Source organism: Xyrauchen texanus, chromosome 6 (assembly GCF_025860055.1).
Source record: "Xyrauchen texanus isolate HMW12.3.18 chromosome 6, RBS_HiC_50CHRs, whole genome shotgun sequence".
Taxonomy (NCBI): domain Eukaryota; kingdom Metazoa; phylum Chordata; class Actinopteri; order Cypriniformes; family Catostomidae; genus Xyrauchen; species Xyrauchen texanus.
The window spans coordinates 35,380,678-35,403,068 of NC_068281.1; the positions used below are offsets into that span (position 1 = coordinate 35,380,678).

The 22,391-nt window shown below is 42.6% G+C and overlaps 1 protein-coding gene across 1 annotated transcript in view; it reads left to right on the plus strand.

Moving 5' to 3' along the window:
• LOC127644608 (alpha-N-acetylgalactosaminide alpha-2,6-sialyltransferase 3-like) overlaps window positions 1-2,478 on the plus strand; it is a 131,501-nt gene extending 129,023 nt beyond the window's left edge. The window contains exon 5 of the mRNA XM_052127871.1: window positions 780-2,478. Coding sequence (XP_051983831.1) covers window positions 780-969 — 190 coding nt within the window. The 3' untranslated portion in view covers window positions 970-2,478. The remainder of the gene's footprint in view (window positions 1-779) is intronic.
• The last annotated feature ends 19,913 nt before the right edge of the window (window positions 2,479-22,391 follow it).

Genomic DNA, 22,391 nt, shown 5'->3' on the forward strand with positions numbered 1-22,391 from the left:
GGGACATGCAAATTCTGTCTGCCAATTTCTCATTGGCCTTTTATCAAGTTCAGAGTTAACCAAGGCCTTCAAGAAAGTCCCCTAGTGTTGTCTCGTTCCCTCCCTAACCTAGACATTTTCAGGGTTATATTCAGTACCTATATATTTGATACATACTTACTGCATCTGGATGCACCAACTCAAAAAAGTTTACAATATCTCATCAAGACAGGCATTTTGACCATTCAGGCACAGCCGTAATCGTGAGCGGTCTTCTTGCAAGCGCTCGACCACGCACACATGCATGAGTGCTGCAAAGCAGCTGACAACAAGTGTACTGAATTTTGTCTGTATTCTGTGATATTGATACTTTGGAAAGACTGATGTCATTAATTTATATATATATGCAATATATATATATATATATATATATATATATATATATATATATATATATATATATATATATATATTACTTAATTTTCAAATATTTATATTTTAGTATTAGCTTCATACCAAAGCATTGGTACTTTTGACATCACTACAAGATCATAAACACATTCGGGGCTTTGCTGAAAACATTTGGGGTTTAAGCTCCAGTAAACCACCCCCAGCTCTGCCCACGAGTCCAGCCCTGCATTTTTTCTCATTAAATATTCGGTGTCACTCAGAAATATGTCACATTATGGAAGTGAATTGGGTTGTACAAACTGTTTATTTTAATGTTGTACATTGCATGTAATGAAATAACAAAATAACCTTTGCCTTTATGCCTCTTTTCCTCTTGTCATTCCCTTTAGGTCAGAGGACTACAGGAAGGTACCATACCACTACTATGAAGCAGGAAGTCGAGACGAATGTGCAGAGTATCTTTTGCATGAGAGTGCCCCATATGGCGGACACCGTTTTATCACAGAGAAGGCAGTTTTTGCAAAGTGGGCCAAGACTCACCCCATCAAGTTTTTCAGTCCAGAGTGGCAGATGTCATGACCAATGGAAGACTCCCATTCCTTCTGAATGTCCCCTACATTTATTACCTTTCCATTTTAAATTAACACAAAACTTAAGGAGAAGAATCCTTCTGATTGCAATTTAAACAGGATTTGTTTGAGTGCAGCAAGTCACCTATCAAAAGCATACTGAAAGGTCTCTATTGCACCTGTTGTTGAATCATTGTGATCATCTAGTTTAGTGGATTTTGCTTGTTCTTCATTTTGGGCAATCAAGTAGCTTAGTTTTTTTAGAAAAGAGATTAAGAACTGCATGACTGAGAAACCTTTGCTTTGACAGACATCTCTGATCACAACAACTACTGATGCAGTCTGATATAAACATTTATGGATCTTGGTTTCTGTAAATGAGTTCACATCATACTATATTTATTGTCTCAAAGACACACATCGATCTGAAATCAACCTCAGAAAAAGTGATGCCACTGTTAAACCTTTTACCTTTTTACATGACCTACAAAAGTCATCTGCCCAAAACCTAAAAATGTTTCGCTACACCGCTCACATCTCTTTGGGGACACGTTACTTTGTATGCACCCTTTGAACAGCTTAATATTAGGTCATTCACAAACTTTTGCATATAATTTTTTCATACTTACATTTATTATGTGAGTTTCATGCTGTGAAAATAGGCTTTGGAATATACAGTACATTTATATTCTGTTGTTGTGTGCCATGGAAAAAAAGCAAGAAAATAGGAGTTTAGTTGTATTGTTGATTTTTCATTGTTTGCCATATGTACATAGACAGATGACATGAGAATTGTCAAGTGCATATTTGAGTGATTTCCAATGTCAAGATTGTGCCTATATTAAGTGTATTGTACAGCGAGTGCTGAAGCAACCTATTCATTACTTTCCTTATGCCTTATTTTCATATTTAAAAAATTTGTGTCCTGTCCAGACACTTTCAGTATCCTAAAAGGAGTGGTTGACCCAAAAATGAAACATGAGGGTGAGTAAAATATGACTAGTCTCATTTAGGAGTGAACCTTTAAGATGATTTTGCACTTTCCCTGTTGTCTGTTGAGCAGGCTAATTTGATCAGCTACTGTAGCTAAGTGTTGTAGCATAACACAAACCAGCAGACAATGCAGCACTCCGGGGGCTCCCCCGCTGTGTCGAGACGTCCCCTGTGCATGTGGTTGTGGTTTTTCTCCATCAAAGCGCAGCATAAATCTTTTTGCATTTATATCAAGGATAGTCTTGATAGTATATGTTACATGTTTTCGAATCATCTTGTGATTATGACATCATCTGGCAGCTCAGCCAGGACAGCCTTTCTCTTCTAATGCACCACCACTCTGTGCATGTTTGACCAGCATTGCTGTAGCATTGCAACAACCTGTGAGCACCATGGCAGTGCCAGACTTTTTCCCTGGAGAAAAAGACACAGCTAAATGGATTAGCTGTGTGAAGAGTGAATGGAGTCAATTTGGTATCAGAATATGAGACTGATACACAGAGAACAGGAAGGTGGTGCTTCTTCTGGAGCGGTTTTGTGATGAGATATTGCCCATGCTTCTAGCCAATAGGTTAATAACTGATACAAGGTCAATTTCTCAGAGTTAGGGATGGGCAGTAACTCTTGTTTCCTTTTCGGTGGGATACCATACGAGTACCAAGTATTGGCTATATTAGGATACCAAATTACCAATAATTAAATGTTTATTTTTATTTTCCTAAATAAGATTTTCAACCTGGTCTTGTAGAATCACGTTAGCAACATTTTTGCAAAAGGATTTTTACGTGGCTTGTATGTATCGAAAATGAACACTTGAGGCACAATGATTTTTATTCCCTTTGAAACAAATCATGCAGATTATCAGTTCATAAACACTCTAGTTAGCTTGGCCGTTATTCCGTGAAATGAAACACCAGACTGATCACAGTGTGAATTTATTAACAGTAGGTACAAAATTTGCTGCAGAAGTCAGTCTTTGCTTACTAAATTTCAGTAACTTCCTCCCTGTGGCAGAAGCTGGAAGTGTTGTTAAACGTACACTATGTGTACTTGTGAGCTCCAATTTCTGGGTGAAATGTCCACAGAGTGGTGCCAAAAGCAAGTTGTGTTTTAGTTGTAAATAATGTATTGCAGGAAATAGGAATGCATATTTTTTCAATCCTAACCCAAACCTCAACCCTAAACCTAACCATCAGTGGAGTGAAAATGGAATTTTTGTTATTAACAATTTTTATTGATTCCATGCAGCAAATCACATAGACATAACAGAAAATGCAAAATCAAACCACATGAAATCTTAACTCCCTCCACCTGACACAAACAAGCACTCCAGTGTTCAAAAGCCATCTGATATAGACACACAAATAGACTAATATTTAGCGACATAAAATAAATAAATAAATAAAAACACCATTCCCTCTCGATGCCCCTCCCCAAGAGCCCTCCAAAAAGGCCAGATAGCCGCCTGTCACGAACACCGGTGAAGGCGCCTCCTCCTTCAGTCATCGGAGATCGGATTCACCGGAGTATTGACCCTTAGGACTACATTTCCCTTTAACCCGCATACCTAGGTCTGATTACTCCACAGCTGTCCCTTGTTTTCACTGCCCTACTTAATCGTGACTGTGTATTCCCTCATTGCAAAGTCTTATTTGCCCCGGCGACATTTCCAAGCAAGTTATTCTCAGTATTCATACCCTAGTTATCCTGTGTGCCAACCTAGCCTGTTCTTAGACCTTGTCTGCTTGCTACCTGCCTTGTTACCTCTTGCCTGTCTCGTACCTCGATTGTTTGCTGCCTGCCCAGACCCCTGCCTTTTCAAGTTACACTATTGCCTGCCTGTTATATTCCCTGTCTGCCTGTCCACTACCTTGCCTGTACGACTTTTGCTCTGCCTTTCCAATAAAGTACCGCATATGGATCCCAACCTACCTGTGTCCTCGTTACAGAAGACTTCGCCGAACATCGATCCAGCGGTGATTCCGCGTATGGCTGAGGAACTCTCCGCCCAAGCGAGCCTCGTAACCGCGCTGCAACACCAACTCGGACGGCTCACTCCAGCCGTAGAGCAAATCAGGCGCTCCGCTCTGGCATCGCACCCGCCTGCACCTGCACCCGCGCCCGCAGCGCCTCACGCCAGCCCGGCGGCCACTGCCGCCTCTCATCTCCAAACCACCGCCAGCCCACGATTGGCACTTCCCGACAAGTTTGATGTCACGCCTTTGAAGTGTAAGAGTTTCATCTTGCAGTGCTCAATCTTTCTCACGCAACAGCCGGCACTGTATCCCACTGACTATAGCAAAATCTGCTTCGTCTGCTTGGCGCTCTCGGGAAGAGCCCTTGACTGGGTTACCGCGGTCTGGTTCACCCAGGGTTTCGCTCAGTCTACCTTTGATACCTTCATGCAATGTCTGGTGAATGTTTTCGACCACCCAGAAGATGGCAAAAGCGCTGGTGAGCGGCTTCTAACTCTCCGTCAGGGAAATCGCACCGCAGCGGACTACGCGCTCACTTTTCGCACCCTCGCCGCACAAACCGGCTGGCTCGAGAGCACTCACAAACTCCTTTTCCGTCAGGGTCTGAACGCGGAACTTCAGTCCGAGTTGGCTTGTCGCGATGAGGGAAGTTCGCTGGAACAATTTGTCGCTCTGTCGATCCGCGTTGATAACCTCATCCGCTCCAGACGACCAGCTCGGCGGGCCACGCCCCCCGCTTCGGAACTCCAGCATCACGATGCCTCAGTGCGCACGAAAATTGACCAGTCACGCCTCACTCAAGAGGAGCGAGAGCGCTGTCTCTTCCATTGCCTGTGCTTATACTGTGGTCAAGCTGGACATCTACGCGCCAACTGCCCTTCACGTCCACCAGAACAACCACGTCCTGGGGTGAGTCTGTTAATCTCCTCCACTCTGACCGGGACCAGCCTTGAGGTGCCCGTTAAGCTCACTTATCAGTCAAGCAGCACCAGTACCCACGCTATGATAGACTCTGGAGCAGCAGGGAACTTTATTGATGAGAACTTCTGCAGACAGCTCCACATTCCCCTGACGGCCTGCAACCCCCCACTGACAGTGGCGGCGCTAGATGGCCGCCCCCTGGGATCCGGCCGCGTGTGTTACACCACCGTCGACATTTGCCTGCAGGTGGGGGTGTTACACACCAAGACCACACGCCTTTACGTCATCCACTCCCCTCACAACCCAGTAGTCCTCGGTCTCCCCTGGCTGCAACGTCACAATCCCCAAATTTCCTGGCGGGACGGCCAAATCACGCAGTGGGGCACTGAATGCTCGGCGAGATGTCTGAAACTCGTTCTGCCCACCAACGTGGGGACCACCAAGGTCCAAAAGGAGTCTGACGCCTACCCTTTGATACCCCCAGTATACGCCGACTTGAGCGAGGATTTCAGCAAGGCCAAGGCGTCACTACTGCCGCCGCACCGTCCGAGCGACTGCGCCATCGAACTGAAACCAGGAGCGGCGCCACCCCGTGGCCGAATCTTCCCCCTGTCTGAGCCCGAGTCCCAAGCCATGAAGTCCTGCATCGCGGAAGAACTTGCCAAGGGATTCATTCGACCTTCCACTTCCCCGGCGGCAGCCGGCTTCTTCTTCGTGGGCAAGAAGGATGGTTCTCTTCGTCCGTGCATTGACTACCGGGGTCTGAATGACGTTACTATCAAATTCCGGTACCCCCTGCCTCTGGTCCCCGCTGCCCTAGAACAACTGAGATCCGCGAAGTTTTACACTAAACTGGATCTGCGTAGTGCGTACAACCTCATACGCATTCGGGAGGGCGACGAGTGGAAGACCGCCTTCTCCACCACCTGCGGCCACTATGAATATCTGGTCATGCCGTTCGGATTGTCCAATAGCCCCTCAGTGTTCCAGTCTTACATCAATGACATCTTCAGAGACATGCTCAATCGGTGCCTGGTCGTTTACATTGATGACATTCTAATCTACTCCAACTCACTCGAGGAACACATCATTCAGGTCAGGACAGTACTGAAACGCCTGATTGAACACCAGCTATACGCCAAGGTGGAGAAGTGTGAGTTTCACCTGAAGTCTGTTTCCTTCCTGGGGTACATCATCAGTCCTGAAGGGGTGGCCATGGATGACAACAAGGTACAAGCCGTCCTGAACTGGCCTCAACCCACCACGGTGAAGGAGCTCCAACAGTTCTTGGGGTTCGCCAACTTCTACCGGAGGTTCATCCGGAACTTCAGCACCGTGGCCGCACCACTCACCGCCATGGTGAAAGGGGGACGAACCAAGCTCCACTGGTCCGACGACGCCCTCCAGGCCTTCGATCAGTTGAAGGAGCGCTTCACCTCCGCTCCCATCCTGCATCACCCCAACCCCGAAATCCCATTCGTGGTGGAGGTCGACGCCTCGAACACAGGCATTGGAGCCATACTCTCCCAACGCCAGGGCAACCCTCCCAAATTATTCCCTTGTGCCTTTTACTCCCGCAAACTCTCGTCCGCTGAGCAGAACTACGACGTCGGCAACCGCGAACTCCTGGCCATGAAGGCGGCGCTGGAGGAGTGGCGACACTGGTTGGAGGGGGCCAGACACCCATTCCAGGTCTTCACAGACCACCGCAACCTCGAGTACCTACGCTCAGCCAAGAGACTCAACCCCAGACAGGCCAGATGGGCCTTGTTCTTTACCCGATTTAACTTTTCCATTTCCTACCTCCCTGGAGCCAAGAATGTCAAGGCCGATTCTCTCTCACGGCAGTATGAAGCCGCACCCCAAGGTCCCGCGGCTGAACCCATTATTCCCTCTGCGCTGATCCTGGCCCCCGTCCAGTGGGATCTCATGACGGACATCTCCCGGGCCCATGACACTGTACCGCCTCCACCCGAATGCCCGCCCGACCGGACATTCGTTCCTCCCATCCTCCGGGAGAGGGTAATCCGCTGGGCTCATAACACCATGAACTCTGGGCACCCTGGCATCACATCCACCATCCGCCTCCTTAGGAACGCTTCTGGTGGGAGACGCTATCCGACGACACCTCCGAATTTGTGAACGGGTGTCGGGCGTGCAACATGGCTAAAACCCCTAAACAACCTCCAGCGGACCTGCTTCAACCACTGCCCATACACCGACGCCCCTGGTCGCACATCGCCATGGATTTCATCACTGATCTACCTAGCTCCCGAGGACACACCACCATACTCACAGTCATCGACCGGTTCTCCAAGGCCTGTCGACTGATACCCCTTCCCAAATTACCCACAGCCCTCGAGACCGCCGAGCACCTGTTCCAGTTAGTTTTCCGCTACTATGGACTCCCTGAGGACAACGTTTCGGACCGGGGGTCCCAGTTCACCTCCCGAGTGTGGAAAGCCTTCTTCCGGCGCCTGGACATCAACATTAGCCTAACTTCTGGTTACCACCCTCAGTCCAATGGGCAGACTGAGCGGCTGAATCAGGAGATTACCAGATTCCTGCGCACATACTGCCACCAAAATCAGTCAGACTGGAGCCGCTTCCTCCCATGGGCCGAATATGCCCAGAACTCCCTTCTCAAACCATCCACTAACCTGACCCCCTTCCAGTGCATCCTGGGTTACCAGCCCTCTCTATTCCCTTGGTCCGGCGAGCCTTCAGAGGTCCCGGCAGTGAACGATTGGCTCCAACGCAGTGAAGCAGTGTGGGACCAGGCTCACGTCCATCTTCAGCGGGCGGTGAACCGCTCCAAGGCACAAGCGGATCGCCGTCGCCATCCCGGCCCCAACTACTCCCCAGGCCAATGGGTTTGGCTCTCCGCACGGGATCTACGTCTTCGCTTGCCGTGCAAGAAACTCAGTCCTAGGTATGTGGGTCCATTTAAGATTCTAAAGAAAATTAACCCTGTCGCATTCCGTCTTCAACTCCCCGCTAACTACCGTATCTCTCCCACTTTTCATGTTTCTCTGCTGAAACCGGCCGAGGTTCTGAGGACTGAAGAGGAGGTGACCTCCAGCCCCCCTCCCTTGATCGTGGGCGGTGAGGAGGCTTTCCTGGTGCGAGCTCTGCTCGACTCCAAACGGCGCCGAGGTCAGCTCCTATACCTGGTGGACTGGGAGGGGTACGGCCCGGAGGAAAGATCCTGGGTCAGTGCCGACGACATCCTCGACCCCAACCTCATCACGGAGTTCCACCGGGTCAACCCGGAGAGACCGGCCCCTCGGCCGAGGGGGAGACCTCGACGCAGATTGCATCCTCGCATCAGGAGCCGCTCACAGGGGGGGGGGGCTCTGTCACGAACACCGGTGAAGGCGCCTCCTCCTTCAGTCATCAGAGATCGGATTCACCGGAGTATTGACCCTTAGGACTACATTTCCCTTTAACCCGCATACCTAGGTCTGATTACTCCACAGCTGTCCCTTGTTTTCACTGCCCTACTTAATCGTGACTGTGTATTCCCTCATTGCGAAGTCTTGTTTGCCCCGGCGACATTTCCAAGCAAGTTATTCTCAGTATTCATACCCTAGTTATCCTGTGTGCCAACCTAGCCTGTTCTTAGACCTTGTCTGCTTGCTACCTGCCTTGTTACCTCTTGCCTGTCTCGTACCTCGATTGTTTGCTGCCTGCCCAGACCCCTGCCTGTTCAAGTTACGCTATTGCCTGCCTGTTATATTCCCTGTCTGCCTGTCCACTACCTTGCCTGTACGACTTTTGCTCTGCCTTTCCAATAAAGTACCGCATATGGATCCTAACCTACCTGTGTCCTCGTTACACCGCCCAACTTCCTGATGTATATTTCCAGGTTGCACAGCATTCTATATACCAACTCCTCAAACGCCGCCACCCTGCCCAACTCGACGCACCACAATGAGGGTGCACCAGATGACCTCAATCCCCTGAGGATTACCGGCCTGCCAAGAAAATGTAATCTTAGTGGGAAAATGCAACCTTTGAGTCACGCTCACCATTGTTTATGTGAATGTAATTACTTACTGGTTCCCATGGAATCAGAACCCGTGTCTCGGAGGTTGCTCACACAACAAGATGTCAGTCGATTGATTTCAGTTGATTTCTGATGGGGATTCCACTTGCCAGTAAATTTGCTTGTGATCAGCTGTGATTTTTCATACTCTTATATTCAAGATACATTCTCTGAAAGCAATTCTTAATAGTTTATATGTTCCTTCTAAAGTAAATGTTTTTTATTTTAAGGATATTTCAAATTTTTTAAATGTAAAACCAGACAAAAACACTTGATAACAATAGGATTTAGTTGCAGTGAATTTTTACAGAATTAAACTTAATAAAAAGTATAATTTTTTTTCATTTAGTGAAGTATTTTTAAAAGATGATTTTGTCCTCTGAATCGTTAATAAGCATGTTTAATACAACCTTTTAACTCTGGGAATAAGCTGAATAGTCGGTTAAGAGCTAATGAGTAATAGTTGCAATAATCGTCTGAATAGTCGAATAATCATTCTAATAATCATTAGATTATCAGAATATTCTAATTCAATTATCAAAATAATTGTTAGTTTAATAATTTATGAAATCAGAAGCGTTAAAAACACTTAGGGTCAATATTTGAATGTGAGAATTAATCCTCTCGATACATCATCAATATTGGTATCAGTATATCAAGATCTGTACCCATCCCTAATCAGAGGGTTGACCCAAGATCATCATTTCCTGTATCTGTCATCATTATGTATTGATTTTGTTATTTAAATGATGAAAAAAGACCTGCTTAGGTAAACAGCACATTTAAACTTGTAAATATTCTTGAATTTATCCCAACCCTGCTGTTCATGTCTCAGACATTACCATAGTATACCAATGATATCCTCTGAACTGTGAGTGGAGAGATTGTGACTGTTGAAGAGCGTGCTGATCTAAATCTCATGATCTGCTTGATGCAGTCCATGCCTTTTCATTGATCTGCAGCAGCATTAGCACTTCTGCACTAGCATGGCAATATTGACTCATCACCCAGAGGTTAGATCGTGACTTAATCCAGCACATTTTCCGCTTTTTTTGTTTGTGAAAACACTAAACGGACTCCAGCATTGGGCTTGTCTTATTTTGTTTCTTTTATCAAATGTCATAAGTGCTTTTTTTAACCTTTTAAAAAGGTGCTTGTTTGATGTGTACATTTCATTACTTTTTCTTTGCAGCATAAAGTGTCCTTTTTTATCTTTCATTCTGGTTATTGGATTTTTTTTTTTGTTTGTGTTTGTATGTTGTATCCTAATAAGGATTTCAGCCATTCACAGCAGACAAATGTAGGCTATCTATTTTTCCTGGTGAAGTTTTTGTATTTTCCCCCATTCGTAGTGTAATCGAATAGTCAAATATGCAGTGCCTTGCTAAAGTATCTGTGAATCATTCAAATGACTTACATTTTCTTAAGGGATCACTATTCAGATTGTGATTCAGAAGGCCTATTAGAAAACAAAAAGTTAGAGATCATGTAAAACAAGTGAACAGATTAGAAAAGGGTATAAACGAATATCACTATAACGCTATTTTATTTTTCTGAAAATAATTATGAAGTGTGTTGGCCCATGCGAAACAAGCCGCAAGGATGCTGAGAGGTGTGGTTGATTGCAAGGCTGTTGCAAGGTGGTTGTTTACTGGCCCAAGTCAAAATTACCATCCCAAAGTCTCTATGATATTCTTTATGATATTCTGTTCCCTAGATATGGCTGAAGGCACTACTTTGTGTAAATATTATGTTACTAGCCACATCTAAAAATACCCCTTTTGAAGTATAGTGGTGATAGAATCATTCTGTTGGACTACTTTTCAAATGCAGGGTCTATGCAACTTGCTTAAAAAAAAAAGAATAATGGTGGTGAAGGATGGTGAAAAAGATTCAGCTCGATAATAATACCAAACACAAGGTCAGTTTAACAGTGGAGTGGACTAAAAGGTGAATTTCCCATCAGTGGCCCAGTAAATCTCCAGTTGCTTGAAAATCACAGTGCAAGGGTCAATGACTAACCTGAAATGCCAATCTGCCCAGGAAAATGGGGCAAAATTACAACTGATCTGGTGTGCAAAACTGGTACATACTTATTCCAAATTACTTGTCAAGAGCTGTCATTACTGCAAAGTGTGGCTCTTTAATGTATTGTAGTGTGGGATTATTTTATTATAATTTTTTTATTTTATTAAAAAGGTATTTGTTGCTCAGTAAAATTAGAGAATGAATTATGGCATGGAAACCTTTGCAAGGCACTGTACCATTTTGTGTTGTGATCTTGAGTATGGAAAAAAGTGTATCTGTGAAAATGTTGTAAATCTTCTTTTAGTGAATTGTATTATGTTGCTTACAAACAATGCTTTGTCTCACTGCAAAGGTCATGAAATGGATTCAAACTGTTTAGGCATCATCATGAATTTTCCTGTTAATGTATAATTACTTATATTTTTTATTTACAGGTCAGTCTACTGTATCTTGGTGTGCAGTCAAATAGGGAGCAGCTAGTTTATTTCTTGTTTTAATAATTCAAAACAATCGACACAACAGTATATTTTTGAAAGCATTTGTGTTAAAACTTTTAACAGTCAAATTGAGGTTATTAGGTGTAATTACTTTGTCTTGACGATTCCTGTTCCAGCTTTCCCTGCTGTCAGCGAAGGTGTGAGTAATATTGTAGCAATGAAGGGGATTGTTTTAGACTTCTGTTTTCATTGTTATTATAGAACTGTGACGAGGAGGAGGGCAGGGCTAGGCTGTGACTATGCACGCCTGGCCCCCAATCAGGCTAATCAGCCAAGGAGAGGGATAAGTGTAACGAATGCGGCAGTTCGGGAGTTTAACAGCTTCATTACCACCAGATCGATGACATCCATGGTGCCACGGGTTCCCTCTGCCATCAACCATTTCCGGCCGGCATCCCGGAGCTATTGGGCAAAAGCGAATGGGCGGTCATGCATCCCGAAGCTCAGGGACCTGACGACTCTGTTCGGGGCTACGATCAACCTGTTGCTGGATGGCGGCGGGAAGTTGTTGTGTCGCTAGCTGCGCCTCCCCAGAGAGTAGGGTCAATAAGCAGTTATTATAATATATATAATATACAAATACACTTCCATACCTCGGCCGTCTTTTCAAACAAAGCCAGGAAGGCCTCTGGTTCGTCAATGGGCCCCATTCTCATGAGAGACAAAGGTGGGGTTGGCTTCGGGGGGGGGGGGTTGTTCGCAACGCCAGCCTCCTTTCTGGCGATCAGGCTCCAGAATACCTGCCGGTCCTCCACTTGGTGCTGGAGCAGGGCTTGGTGTTGGTCTTGCTGGATGCTGGCAAGGGACTTGAAAACCCTGATTGGGGGCCGGGCGTGCATAGTCATGCCCCGGCCCCGCCCTCCTCCTCTTCACAAGAACATATTTATAGGGCTCCCAAAAACTCTTTATGTCTCTTGTGGTTTAAGGGATTTTAACAGTATAAGGACAGGCAAGGAGGAGGCGGGAACCGGCTGAACAGTCAGCATAAAGGTTTAAAATTAAAAATAACCTATTGTTTAATAGGTTAAAATTTGTTTAATAGTGTAAAATTAACTTAAAACAACATAAAACATAAACAAACAGACACACATGCAGCGCGGACACGAGTCTCTATCTCTTGAACTGGTACCTCCAGCTCGTCTTTATCCCCCTCCCGGCTGATTAGCCTGATTCAGGGCCGGCCGTGTGTCCTCATGGCCCAGCACCGCCCTCCTCCTCGGCACAGGGAATGTTCACCCAAAAATGTAAACTCTCATCATTTTCTCACCTCATGTCATCCCAGATGTTTATGACTTTCTTTCTTCTACAGAACATAAACTAAGATTTTTAGAAGAATATCTCAGTTCTGGAGGTCTAGACAATGCAAGTGAATGGTGGCCAGACCTTTGAATCTCCAGCATCATTATTATAAATCCACTGGGTAAATTCATGATTCAGAAGTGATATGATAGGTCTGGGTGAGAAACAAATTATTATTTAAGTCCTTTTTACCATAAATCTGCAACTTTGACCAGCCCCAACCAGTAGATATGCATGAAGAATGCTAATAGCCAAAAAAAAAGGAAGAAGAGGAATGTGAAAGTGAATATTTATATGAACATTTTTGTTAAGTATTGATCTGTTTCTTACTTCTTCAGAAGATATGGATTTAACCAGTGGTGTCATATTGATTACTTTAACGCTGACTTTCTTTGATTTTTGCGAACTCAAAGTTTTGGTCACCATTCGCTTGCATTGTATGGACCTACAGAGCTGAGATATTCTTCTACAAATATTTTGTTTGTGTTCTGATGAAGAAAGAAAGTCAGACACATCTGGGATGGCATGAGTGAGAAAATGATGTGAGAATTTTCAGTAGCACATAATTTCAGTGATTTTTCCTAATGAAATAGATACATTTTCCTGTCGAACTGTGCTGAAGCCCTTCATTGACCAGATGGTGTTGCCATATGCACTGTGCTACCGCCTTGGCCTCTTCTCTCAGCTCACTACCACAATTTCAATGCTTTCTGCAGAAGTCACAATGACTGTAGAAAACCATGTATGAAGAGACACCCGTGGAGTATCTGTCTACATCAGTGGTCCTGCTTGACATTGTATTAAAAAATAACCTTTTGTGTATTTTTCAAATGATATATTTTGCCCATTATTTAGAGTGGGGAAATAGTCAGTGGTCCATCACACTGTTTTTAAGTTTAAATTTTTAATGCTGTTGTGAAAGCTGACTGTTCTATATGATCACTTTATCTTCTTTAACATCTATACTATGTATGCCGCTTTGTCTTCTTTCTTTTTATCCTTATTGTCCATTACACGGCAGTGTTCTGAGATAAAAACATTTTTCAAGCAGTTAGTCAACACTTTTCAAACAATCAGATTGTGTCACACTCATTTTTGTACTTGCTGTCTGGCTGTTTGTAATAAATGAAGTAAATTAATTAGTTATATGAGGGCTTCTATTTTTGGTTGTTCCATGAAACCAGCGTCACATTCCAATGATTCAATGAATACTTTAAACAATTAAGATACAAATTAACAGAAATTACATGAAGGTTGATGTTACATTCATAACAACCATGCTGTTTAACAGTAAATGAAACCCAGCTCACAATATAGTTTTTGATTTTTCTTTTACTGGTGAAAGCCAAAATCTTAAATACCATGTATTAATATTTACTGACTTATCTGTTATTTTGTAGAGGGTGTCCAAAATGTCAAGTTCTGTCTATGATTGAGAGCAAAACAGCAGGTCAAAAGTCTTTTACTCAGACTTCACTCGGACTCAAGCCTTTGGGACTCAGAATATTTTTCCAAATAGTCCATGACATTTGTGATGCAATGAAAAAAATAAATAAAACAGAAATGTATGAACACGTCTCTGCCTGCATGCAGCTGTATTAGCCTCTGAAGTTGTAGACGTAGCCAGAATTGTTTCACTATGTTTAAGCAAACACATGCACACACACATACGCATGTTCACAGGCACACTCATCAGTCAATCAATAGGCTTGAATGTTACGACAGATACTACTGTAGAAAATCGACTACCGAGGTGGCTACCATGAGGAAAACACAGTTTCACAGTTTACCAAAAAAAGCATATAAAAATAAATATACATAAAAATATTATTAATATTGGATAGTCTTCAGAGAATGTATTTTTAACATGTGTATTTTTTGTTACTGTACTGGCAGAGTTTTTATAGTCAAAATAAATGAAAAAATCTACCAGTGCATATTTAAGGAGCATTACTTGTTTTTTTTTCACTCTTTGTGTTGTGGCCAGTCTTTAAATAATATTGCTGTAATTCAAGGTTTCCTTGGCAAGGGATTTGAATCGCATCAGCTGCCTTATTTCCTGCCACAACCCAATTAAATTCAGCTCCCTGCCTGCTGCAACAGATTGCATCAAAGACACTCTGGAACAGACTCTGTTCAATCACATTCCCCCACAGAAAGTTTACAGTACATGAATTCCTTCCCATTAAACGTGTTATATCTTTTCATTTACCAGCCTGAGATGAAAAAAATAAAGCATTTTTGTTTTCTTATTTAAAGATATAACTGCATGAGCCAAATGGATAAATGATAAGCTGAATAGACTTTCTCAAAGCCAAAGCCTCTGGCTTTAGTGCTGCTGTGGTGGTCTGTACTAAGTTGATAAACAGTCTGATTTCTACCTGCAGTTGGCAGAGTAAAGTCATATTGCTTCTGGCAATGATGATGACCACAAGATGTACATACACATCTTCCAGAGAAAATGTATGTTTTAAAAATGCTGTAATTAAGCTTCTGCTTCTGCACACCTAACACTAAGTTACTAAACACTAAATATTAATATAGAGTCCAATTCAATTCTAAATCCAATCATTATCACTTCCAAAACACATTAAAGTTATATGTTAGAGTATAAGTGTTTTGATATCATAACATAGCAGGGTGTGAATTATAGAGTAAAAAATAAGTGTTTATAAAGTCATAATCAGCTGTTGTACTTGTGATTTGTGTAAAAGTAAATAAAACACACTATTTTGTAGAGCCTCTAGTGTTAACATCACAGGAAACTGCAGCGAAACAGAATTCAGCCTGTAAAAGTCAGTTAGTAAACATTTTGTAATAGTAACGTTCATTATATAAGACTAGGTTGCAAAGCTAGATGTTAGTTGTATTGACTACCTTACTGTGTTTTAATGGTATATGACCTGGTCCCCATCCACTTTCATTGTACATAACAGAGCAGTGTGAACATTTTTCAAAGCATCTCCTTTTGTGTTCCACAGAAGATAGAAAGGTTTGGAAGGTCATGACGGTGAGTAAATTAAGACAGAATTAAAATGTTTGGGTGAACTATCCCTTTAAGATATCAGTTTACCTTGTTGTGGTATTATGTTCAGCTCAAGTCTTGAGGTTTTAAAAAACTTTGGAATATTGACACTGTATTTTTATGGTGTAATTGATAATTGATATTTTAATCAGATTTCTTAGCTTAAATGAATTGTTATTAACCTCAGCATGACAGAAGTTAAACATGTTTCTGCATGAGTGCCAATTTAAGTGATGGAGGCTATTAAATGGTGGAGATCTAATCACACTAATACCTTTTTCCACAATCTCAATCAACTCGGCTCTCTCTGAAGTCAAAGACCAAAGCGCCTCCAATCAAATTTAAATGAGGAACACGCTGGCAGATTGAGGCTAGCTGGAGAATGGGCAACGGTTCAAAGCAACACTCAGATAACATCATAATTCGTTATATTTCGGGCAATTTTCAAGTCACAAGCTCTTTGACATTTGTCACTGTTTCTTGAAGTGATGGATAGATGAAATATGAAATTCAGCTGATGGGAAAAACAACATGGTGGAATCGGTTGACAAGGATGGTTTCCTGTCAAGGAATGGTTCCTGAAATCAATAGGTTCATTTGAATTAAGCATTTATTAGTCACAACCACTACTGCTCATACTTAGTGTTATCTTAATTATTCAACTTAAAGGTGCACTCAGTAATTGTTTTGTTTATGTCATCTTGGATTTACACTAGCACCAAGGGGCAGCATGACTTAAACGCAAAAGTTGTCAGTTACTAATGCCATTATTGAAAATCAATATTCACAGTCAGCCATGATTCATTTAATCCATCAAAACTTTTTTAAGGAGGAAAAGAATGCACCTTTTACGCTAAAATGTATCAAAAAATCGAATAGACTTAAATTGAACGAGGGGCCTGAGTCATATCTAGATACCAGAATATCATAGAGACTCAGAGGTGGGCTCTTTTGACATGGGCCAGTAAGAAACCACCAAGAACACATCAGCAACCACATATCACATTGCAAACCAGCACATTAGCAACCACATAGCAACACTCTGGCAACCACCCACAACACCTTAGTCAAAGGAGCCCACCCCAATGATAATTCTTTGGATATACATACTGTAATTTCAGATCTCACCTTTAATCAGTGTTGGGTAAGTTACTCTAAAAAAGTAATTAATTACTATTACATCATCTACAGTGTAATTAAATTATTGTACTGAGTAATCTGTCTGAAATGTAATTGCATTACTTATTACTAATTACTTTCTAAAACCCTTATCTACCTCGACCAGATGAAAAATACAAGTATAGACATGAAACTGTTCTTTTAATTATTTCAAATAAATCATATCAAATCAAATAAATTAGTCATGAACTGGCCAAAGAATTTTACGTGGCATAGTGGTTGATGAGCTTTCCTGATGTGGAAACGATTAGATCTGATGTAGCTGTGATTTGCGTCTGAGGACCAATGACTGAGAGATTAAATTTGTTGTTCTGATAAACCTTTTTTGAGTAGCTGTGGTTGCTGCGCCGATACGGAATGAATGACTGGAATAAAATTTGGCCGGGATGCTAGATTGGAGGAGGACTGATTTAAGGTGCTTTTGGAACCAGAATCTTGAAGCTGCATGGTTATTATCATCGGTGAATAGCAGATCAAGAGGGGAATTAATGTGGGAATATCTGTAAGTGAGAAATGATGCATGAGATTGGTAAGGTTGGTGGTGGGCAGGTTGAAAATGTAAATCGAATGCTCCTTTTTTAACCTTATCTGTTTTGCTTTGTTTTATGAAGAGTCTGATTGTTTCGTTTTCTATGATTTGCAGGTCTGTGAAGGTGGGATGGATGTTGGGATTGAATTGTGTATTGACAGTGATTTTGGAGCAATGCAGAAAGCCGAAGAAGTCTGTGTTTATTGAATGGTAACCAAGGCAGAGGGTTGTTAGGCATTTTGTTAAGATATCGATGGATAGAGGCATTCTGGTGCCTGAGCATTTAATGAGCAGAGAAATTTGAGGGTTATTGATTGCTGGGGTGGACTTTCCGAATATTGATTTTTGGAAAAAAGGCGCTGCTCAGATAGCCTTTTGTGGTATCTGGTTGGATGAATTTGAATTGGTTTAGGAATTAAACGTATGGTGAAATGGATAATATGCTGTAGTAGAACCAGTAGGAAGGTTTGAACGAAGGACCTTTATGCGGCTATAGGAGGCTGTACCGTGATATTTTGCCTCTAACAGCTGGCTTACAGGGGTGACCTCACGTAAGGGCCCGATCCGGGTGGAAGTTTTAGATTTAAGGACCTGTGTACAGTCATAGGCAGTTGTACCATAGATATACTGTCAGATCAGCTGTCTTTCGGAGGTCTAGTTTCTGGTGCTTGAAAAGAACAAGGACCACCATCTCCAGCAATGCTAGTTGCCGCTGCTGAGAAGTGAACACAAAGGGCTTCAGCTGAAGCATGGTAAAATGCTGCTGTGGCTGTAGAGTAAGTGGGCCCCCTGCGGGAGCAGAGTTTAAAGTACTGTTGCTGCAGTCGATTGAGTATTTGGGGGCATGGTATAGGGGCTCCTGTGGGAGCATTGCTGTTTCCATTGCTGTAGATGGGCATCTATAAATTTATGGAACTTTGGAACTGAAAGTGCCTGTGGAGAAAATATAAATAAATCTGTGTACAAACCTGTAAGGGAAGTGAAAGGTTACCTAGGAAAACCTAGCCATTTTATTTATACACACCTGCAAGGGAAGCCAAAGGTTAGTAAAAATTAACATGATGATTACGTTTGTACACGCATGTAGGGGAGGCAAGTTGTTAGATAGGAATACATAGCTTGCTTACATTTGGCATGTGCAGGGCACTGTTGCTGTGGTATCATGTAGGGCACAAAAGACTTTTTTACATTTATTAACACCTATAAGGGGAGCAAAGGTTAGTTTGTTAGTTAGGAATATGTAAATGTACTACCTTTATAAACGTCTTTAAAGGAAGCAAAAAGTTAGTTATGGAAAACATGTTTTTTTTTTCATGTTACTTTTGTCATGGCATTTGCGACTTTTGCAGGGATGAAGTCGCAGTTGTGGTACCTGTACAGTACGTTTGCTCTTCTTTTTGGCGTTGGGGGAGTTTGTTGTATGGCACGATAGACGCCGTGGTTGTGGCAACTGGACAGCCAATTTGTGCTGTTTATGGATGTTTTGAGCCAATGGTAGGAGCATCGCAGAACTTAAATGTTTGCTGTCTTTGGCTCCTTGGAAGGTAACAGTGAAATCTTGGAAAGATACTTAGATAGCGAAAGCAAGAGGAAAACCTGTGAACAATGCCGTGGAAGAAATTTTAGGTGGGCTCTCATCTCTTGTGGATGGTGCACTTTCAGGTGTTTCTGTAGAAACAACAAAATATTCATATTTAGGTGAAACTTATATACATTTCACAACCCTAAGAAATCTGTGTAAAGTTAGATCCATGTCCACTGGAGCGGTAACCTCAGACTGCTAATGCTTATTTGAGGGGAAAACCTGTGGATTGTTAATGCTTATTAGAGGGGAAGCATGCAGTCAATGTTTCGGGGACATGAGTCTCGAGAGAAGAGAAAATAAACATTAGTCATATTTAGAAACAATAATGTGACCAACAGCATAAATTATTTAGGAATAAAGAGAGTTGCAGCTCTGCACTGCATACGGAAATGCAGTAGAAATGTGCTGGGAAATACATCTTAATAAACAATGTGATAAAACAGCATAAAATTATCTGAGAAATAAAGAGCTTTGGCTCTGCGCTGCATACTGAAATGCAGGAGAAATGGACATGCGATAATTGTTTATTTTTTTTTATTACATTTTTGTTTTTATTTTCTCCCCTTTTCTCCACGTAAGGGCCCGATCTGGGTGGAAGGTTTAGATTAAAGGACCTGTGTATGGTCATAGGGAGTTGTACCATAGATATACTGTCAGATCAGCTGTCTTGTGGAGGTCTAGCCTCACTCAAAAATCTACCCAGAGGCAGGGAAATATGGTGCTTGAAAAGAACAAGGGGAGGTGGTGATCTCTCCATGTGTGCACACACTGGCATCCTCGCACGGCCAGGACCAGAGCTGTGAGGGTTCGGACAAGTTGATGCACCACCGGACCTGCTCCACGGACCCCCAGCTGATTAGATGAGTTGCCAGGGGAGAACTGCTCACATTGCGGCCAACGGGCTAGAGGCTTCCCCTTTCACCTGCCACGGGCCTGGGAAAACAGGAGGGAAGACTGCCAAGGACGTTTTGTGTAGTAATGCATCACAAGGCAATAGATTTTTGAGGAGGAAGTACTCCGCTCGATCCCTGGAGAATCAGAGCCCAGGCTTCAGCTGGCGCTGCAAGTTCAGCTCCTCCAGCTTTCACACTGGGCTCCTCAAGCTCCAGTGCATGAGGAGTTTTCTCAGGAGTTGCGAGAGTGAGAGAGGAGACAGCAGAAGAGCTGCAATTAATCTAAGAGGAAGCACCTGTGCACTAGAACAGGAATAAAACAATCAAGCACGTGGGAATGAATGCAGAGAGTTACGATGAAAGGACCTGAGCACGGCTTTATGAAACGACACTTGTATACGGTGAAGAAGTGGCCAGTCATGCGGAGGCAGCCTCGACACAATTAGATCTTCTTTGGCAAGTTATAGTTTGAAAGGGAGACAGGCAGTGTAGAAAAACCACCTACTCCACTAAAGTGTCAGCCGCCATATTACGATGTCTGAAAATATGCTACGGTAGCTTCCGATGACTAATGTAATGATTGTGATAAAATGGCTTTTCTGATGTGGAGGTTGAATGCTTCAAGCGGAGTAATAGGACGTTGTATGGTTCTGTTGTGGATGCGTGGGGCTAATGCCAGAAACACTGTCATGTCAAGAGAATTGTCACAGAAAGTAGGTAAGCAGCAGCTTATATACTCCTACACACGGGCCGTGATTTGTCCGATTAAAATTAACATGCTCCTCCCGAACCTCTGTTAATTAACTCCATTTAACACAATTACATCAAAAGTAACTGTAATTCAAGTACTGAAAAATTAAGAGTAATCCCTTACTTTACTTTTTTTAAATGAAGAAGTAATTTCTATACAGTAATTAATTAAAAGTACAAGTAAAAGTAAAAGCACAAATATCCACATCAGGCTGCATAACTTATAGTATCATTTGTGTCCGTAGTACAAATGGCACAGAACGTTAAGCACTAAAGTGTAATAACTTTAGTTAAGTATTTGTTTGAATTACTATCCCTACGTATGATCAATAGTAATAGTGAGACTTGCCTTGCCACTAATTAAGAATTGTGTATAAGTTGAGGAACTGTTAAAACAGCTGCCTCATGTTTACCCACAGATCATGAAAGGGTATTGCTGTGTAGGCCAATTATTGAAAAATAACTGTGAAAAGAAAACAAGGTGTAGTTGCTTTTTCCATTTGTGTCATGTGAATTAGGGCAAAAAGTGCTGGTGTGTACAAGTCAGCCAGGCATAAGAGCTGGAGTCTCACAGCACATGTAGTGTAGTCACCCCTGAAACTAGATTGCAGCTCCATCATGCCCCAGGGAGCAATTTAATTAAAGCTCTGCTCTGAGCTCAGGACAATCATCAGCTCTAACCAAACTGAGAGAGGAACAAGTGTTAAGAAAAAGAACATCTTGCTGGACATTGCTTTCCCTTTACCAGGATACAACATTTTGAAACCATAAGAAATACATTTACTGTTTTTTTTGTTTTGTTTTTGTTTTTTAGATGAATAGCAGCATTCGACTAATCAAGCCAGACCTCATACTTAACAAACAGATATATCTTACAGTGAAATCGGAAACATAGGTTGACATTTCTTTTTTATGTAATAATTTTTTTTTTATTAAATCTTATAATAACAAGAAAAGACACACACACACACATACACACACACACCTATATATACATATATACATACATACATACACATACACTCACCTAAAGGATTATTAGGAACACCATACTAATACTGTGTTTGACCCCCTTTCGCCTTTAGAACTGCCTTAATTCTACGTGGCATTGATTCAACAAGGTGCTGAAAGCATTCTTTAGAAATGTTGGCCCATATTGATAGGATAGCATCTTGCAGTTGATGGAGATTTGTGGGATGCACATCCAGGGCACAAAGCTCCCGTTCCACCACATCCCAAAGATGCTCTATTGGGTTGAGATCTGGTGACTGTGGGGGCCATTTTAGTACAGTGAACTCATTGTCATGTTCAAGAAACCAATTTGAAATGATTCGAGCTTTGTGATATGGTACATTATCCTGCTGGAAGTAGCCATCAGAGGATGGGTACATGGTGGCCATAAAGGGATGGACATGGTCAGAAACAATGCTCAGGTAGGCCGTGGCATTTAAACAATGCCCAATTGGCACTAAGGGGCCTAAAGTGTGCCAAGAAAACATCCCCACACCATTACACCACCACCACCAGCCTGCACAGTGGTAACAAGGCATGATGGATCCATGTTCTCATTCTGTTTACGCCAAATTCTGACTCTACCATCTGAATGTCTCAACAGAAATCGAGACTCATCAGACCAGGCAACATTTTTCCAGTCTTCATCTGTCCAATTTTGGTGAGCTCTTGCAAATTGTAGCCTCTTTTTCCTATTT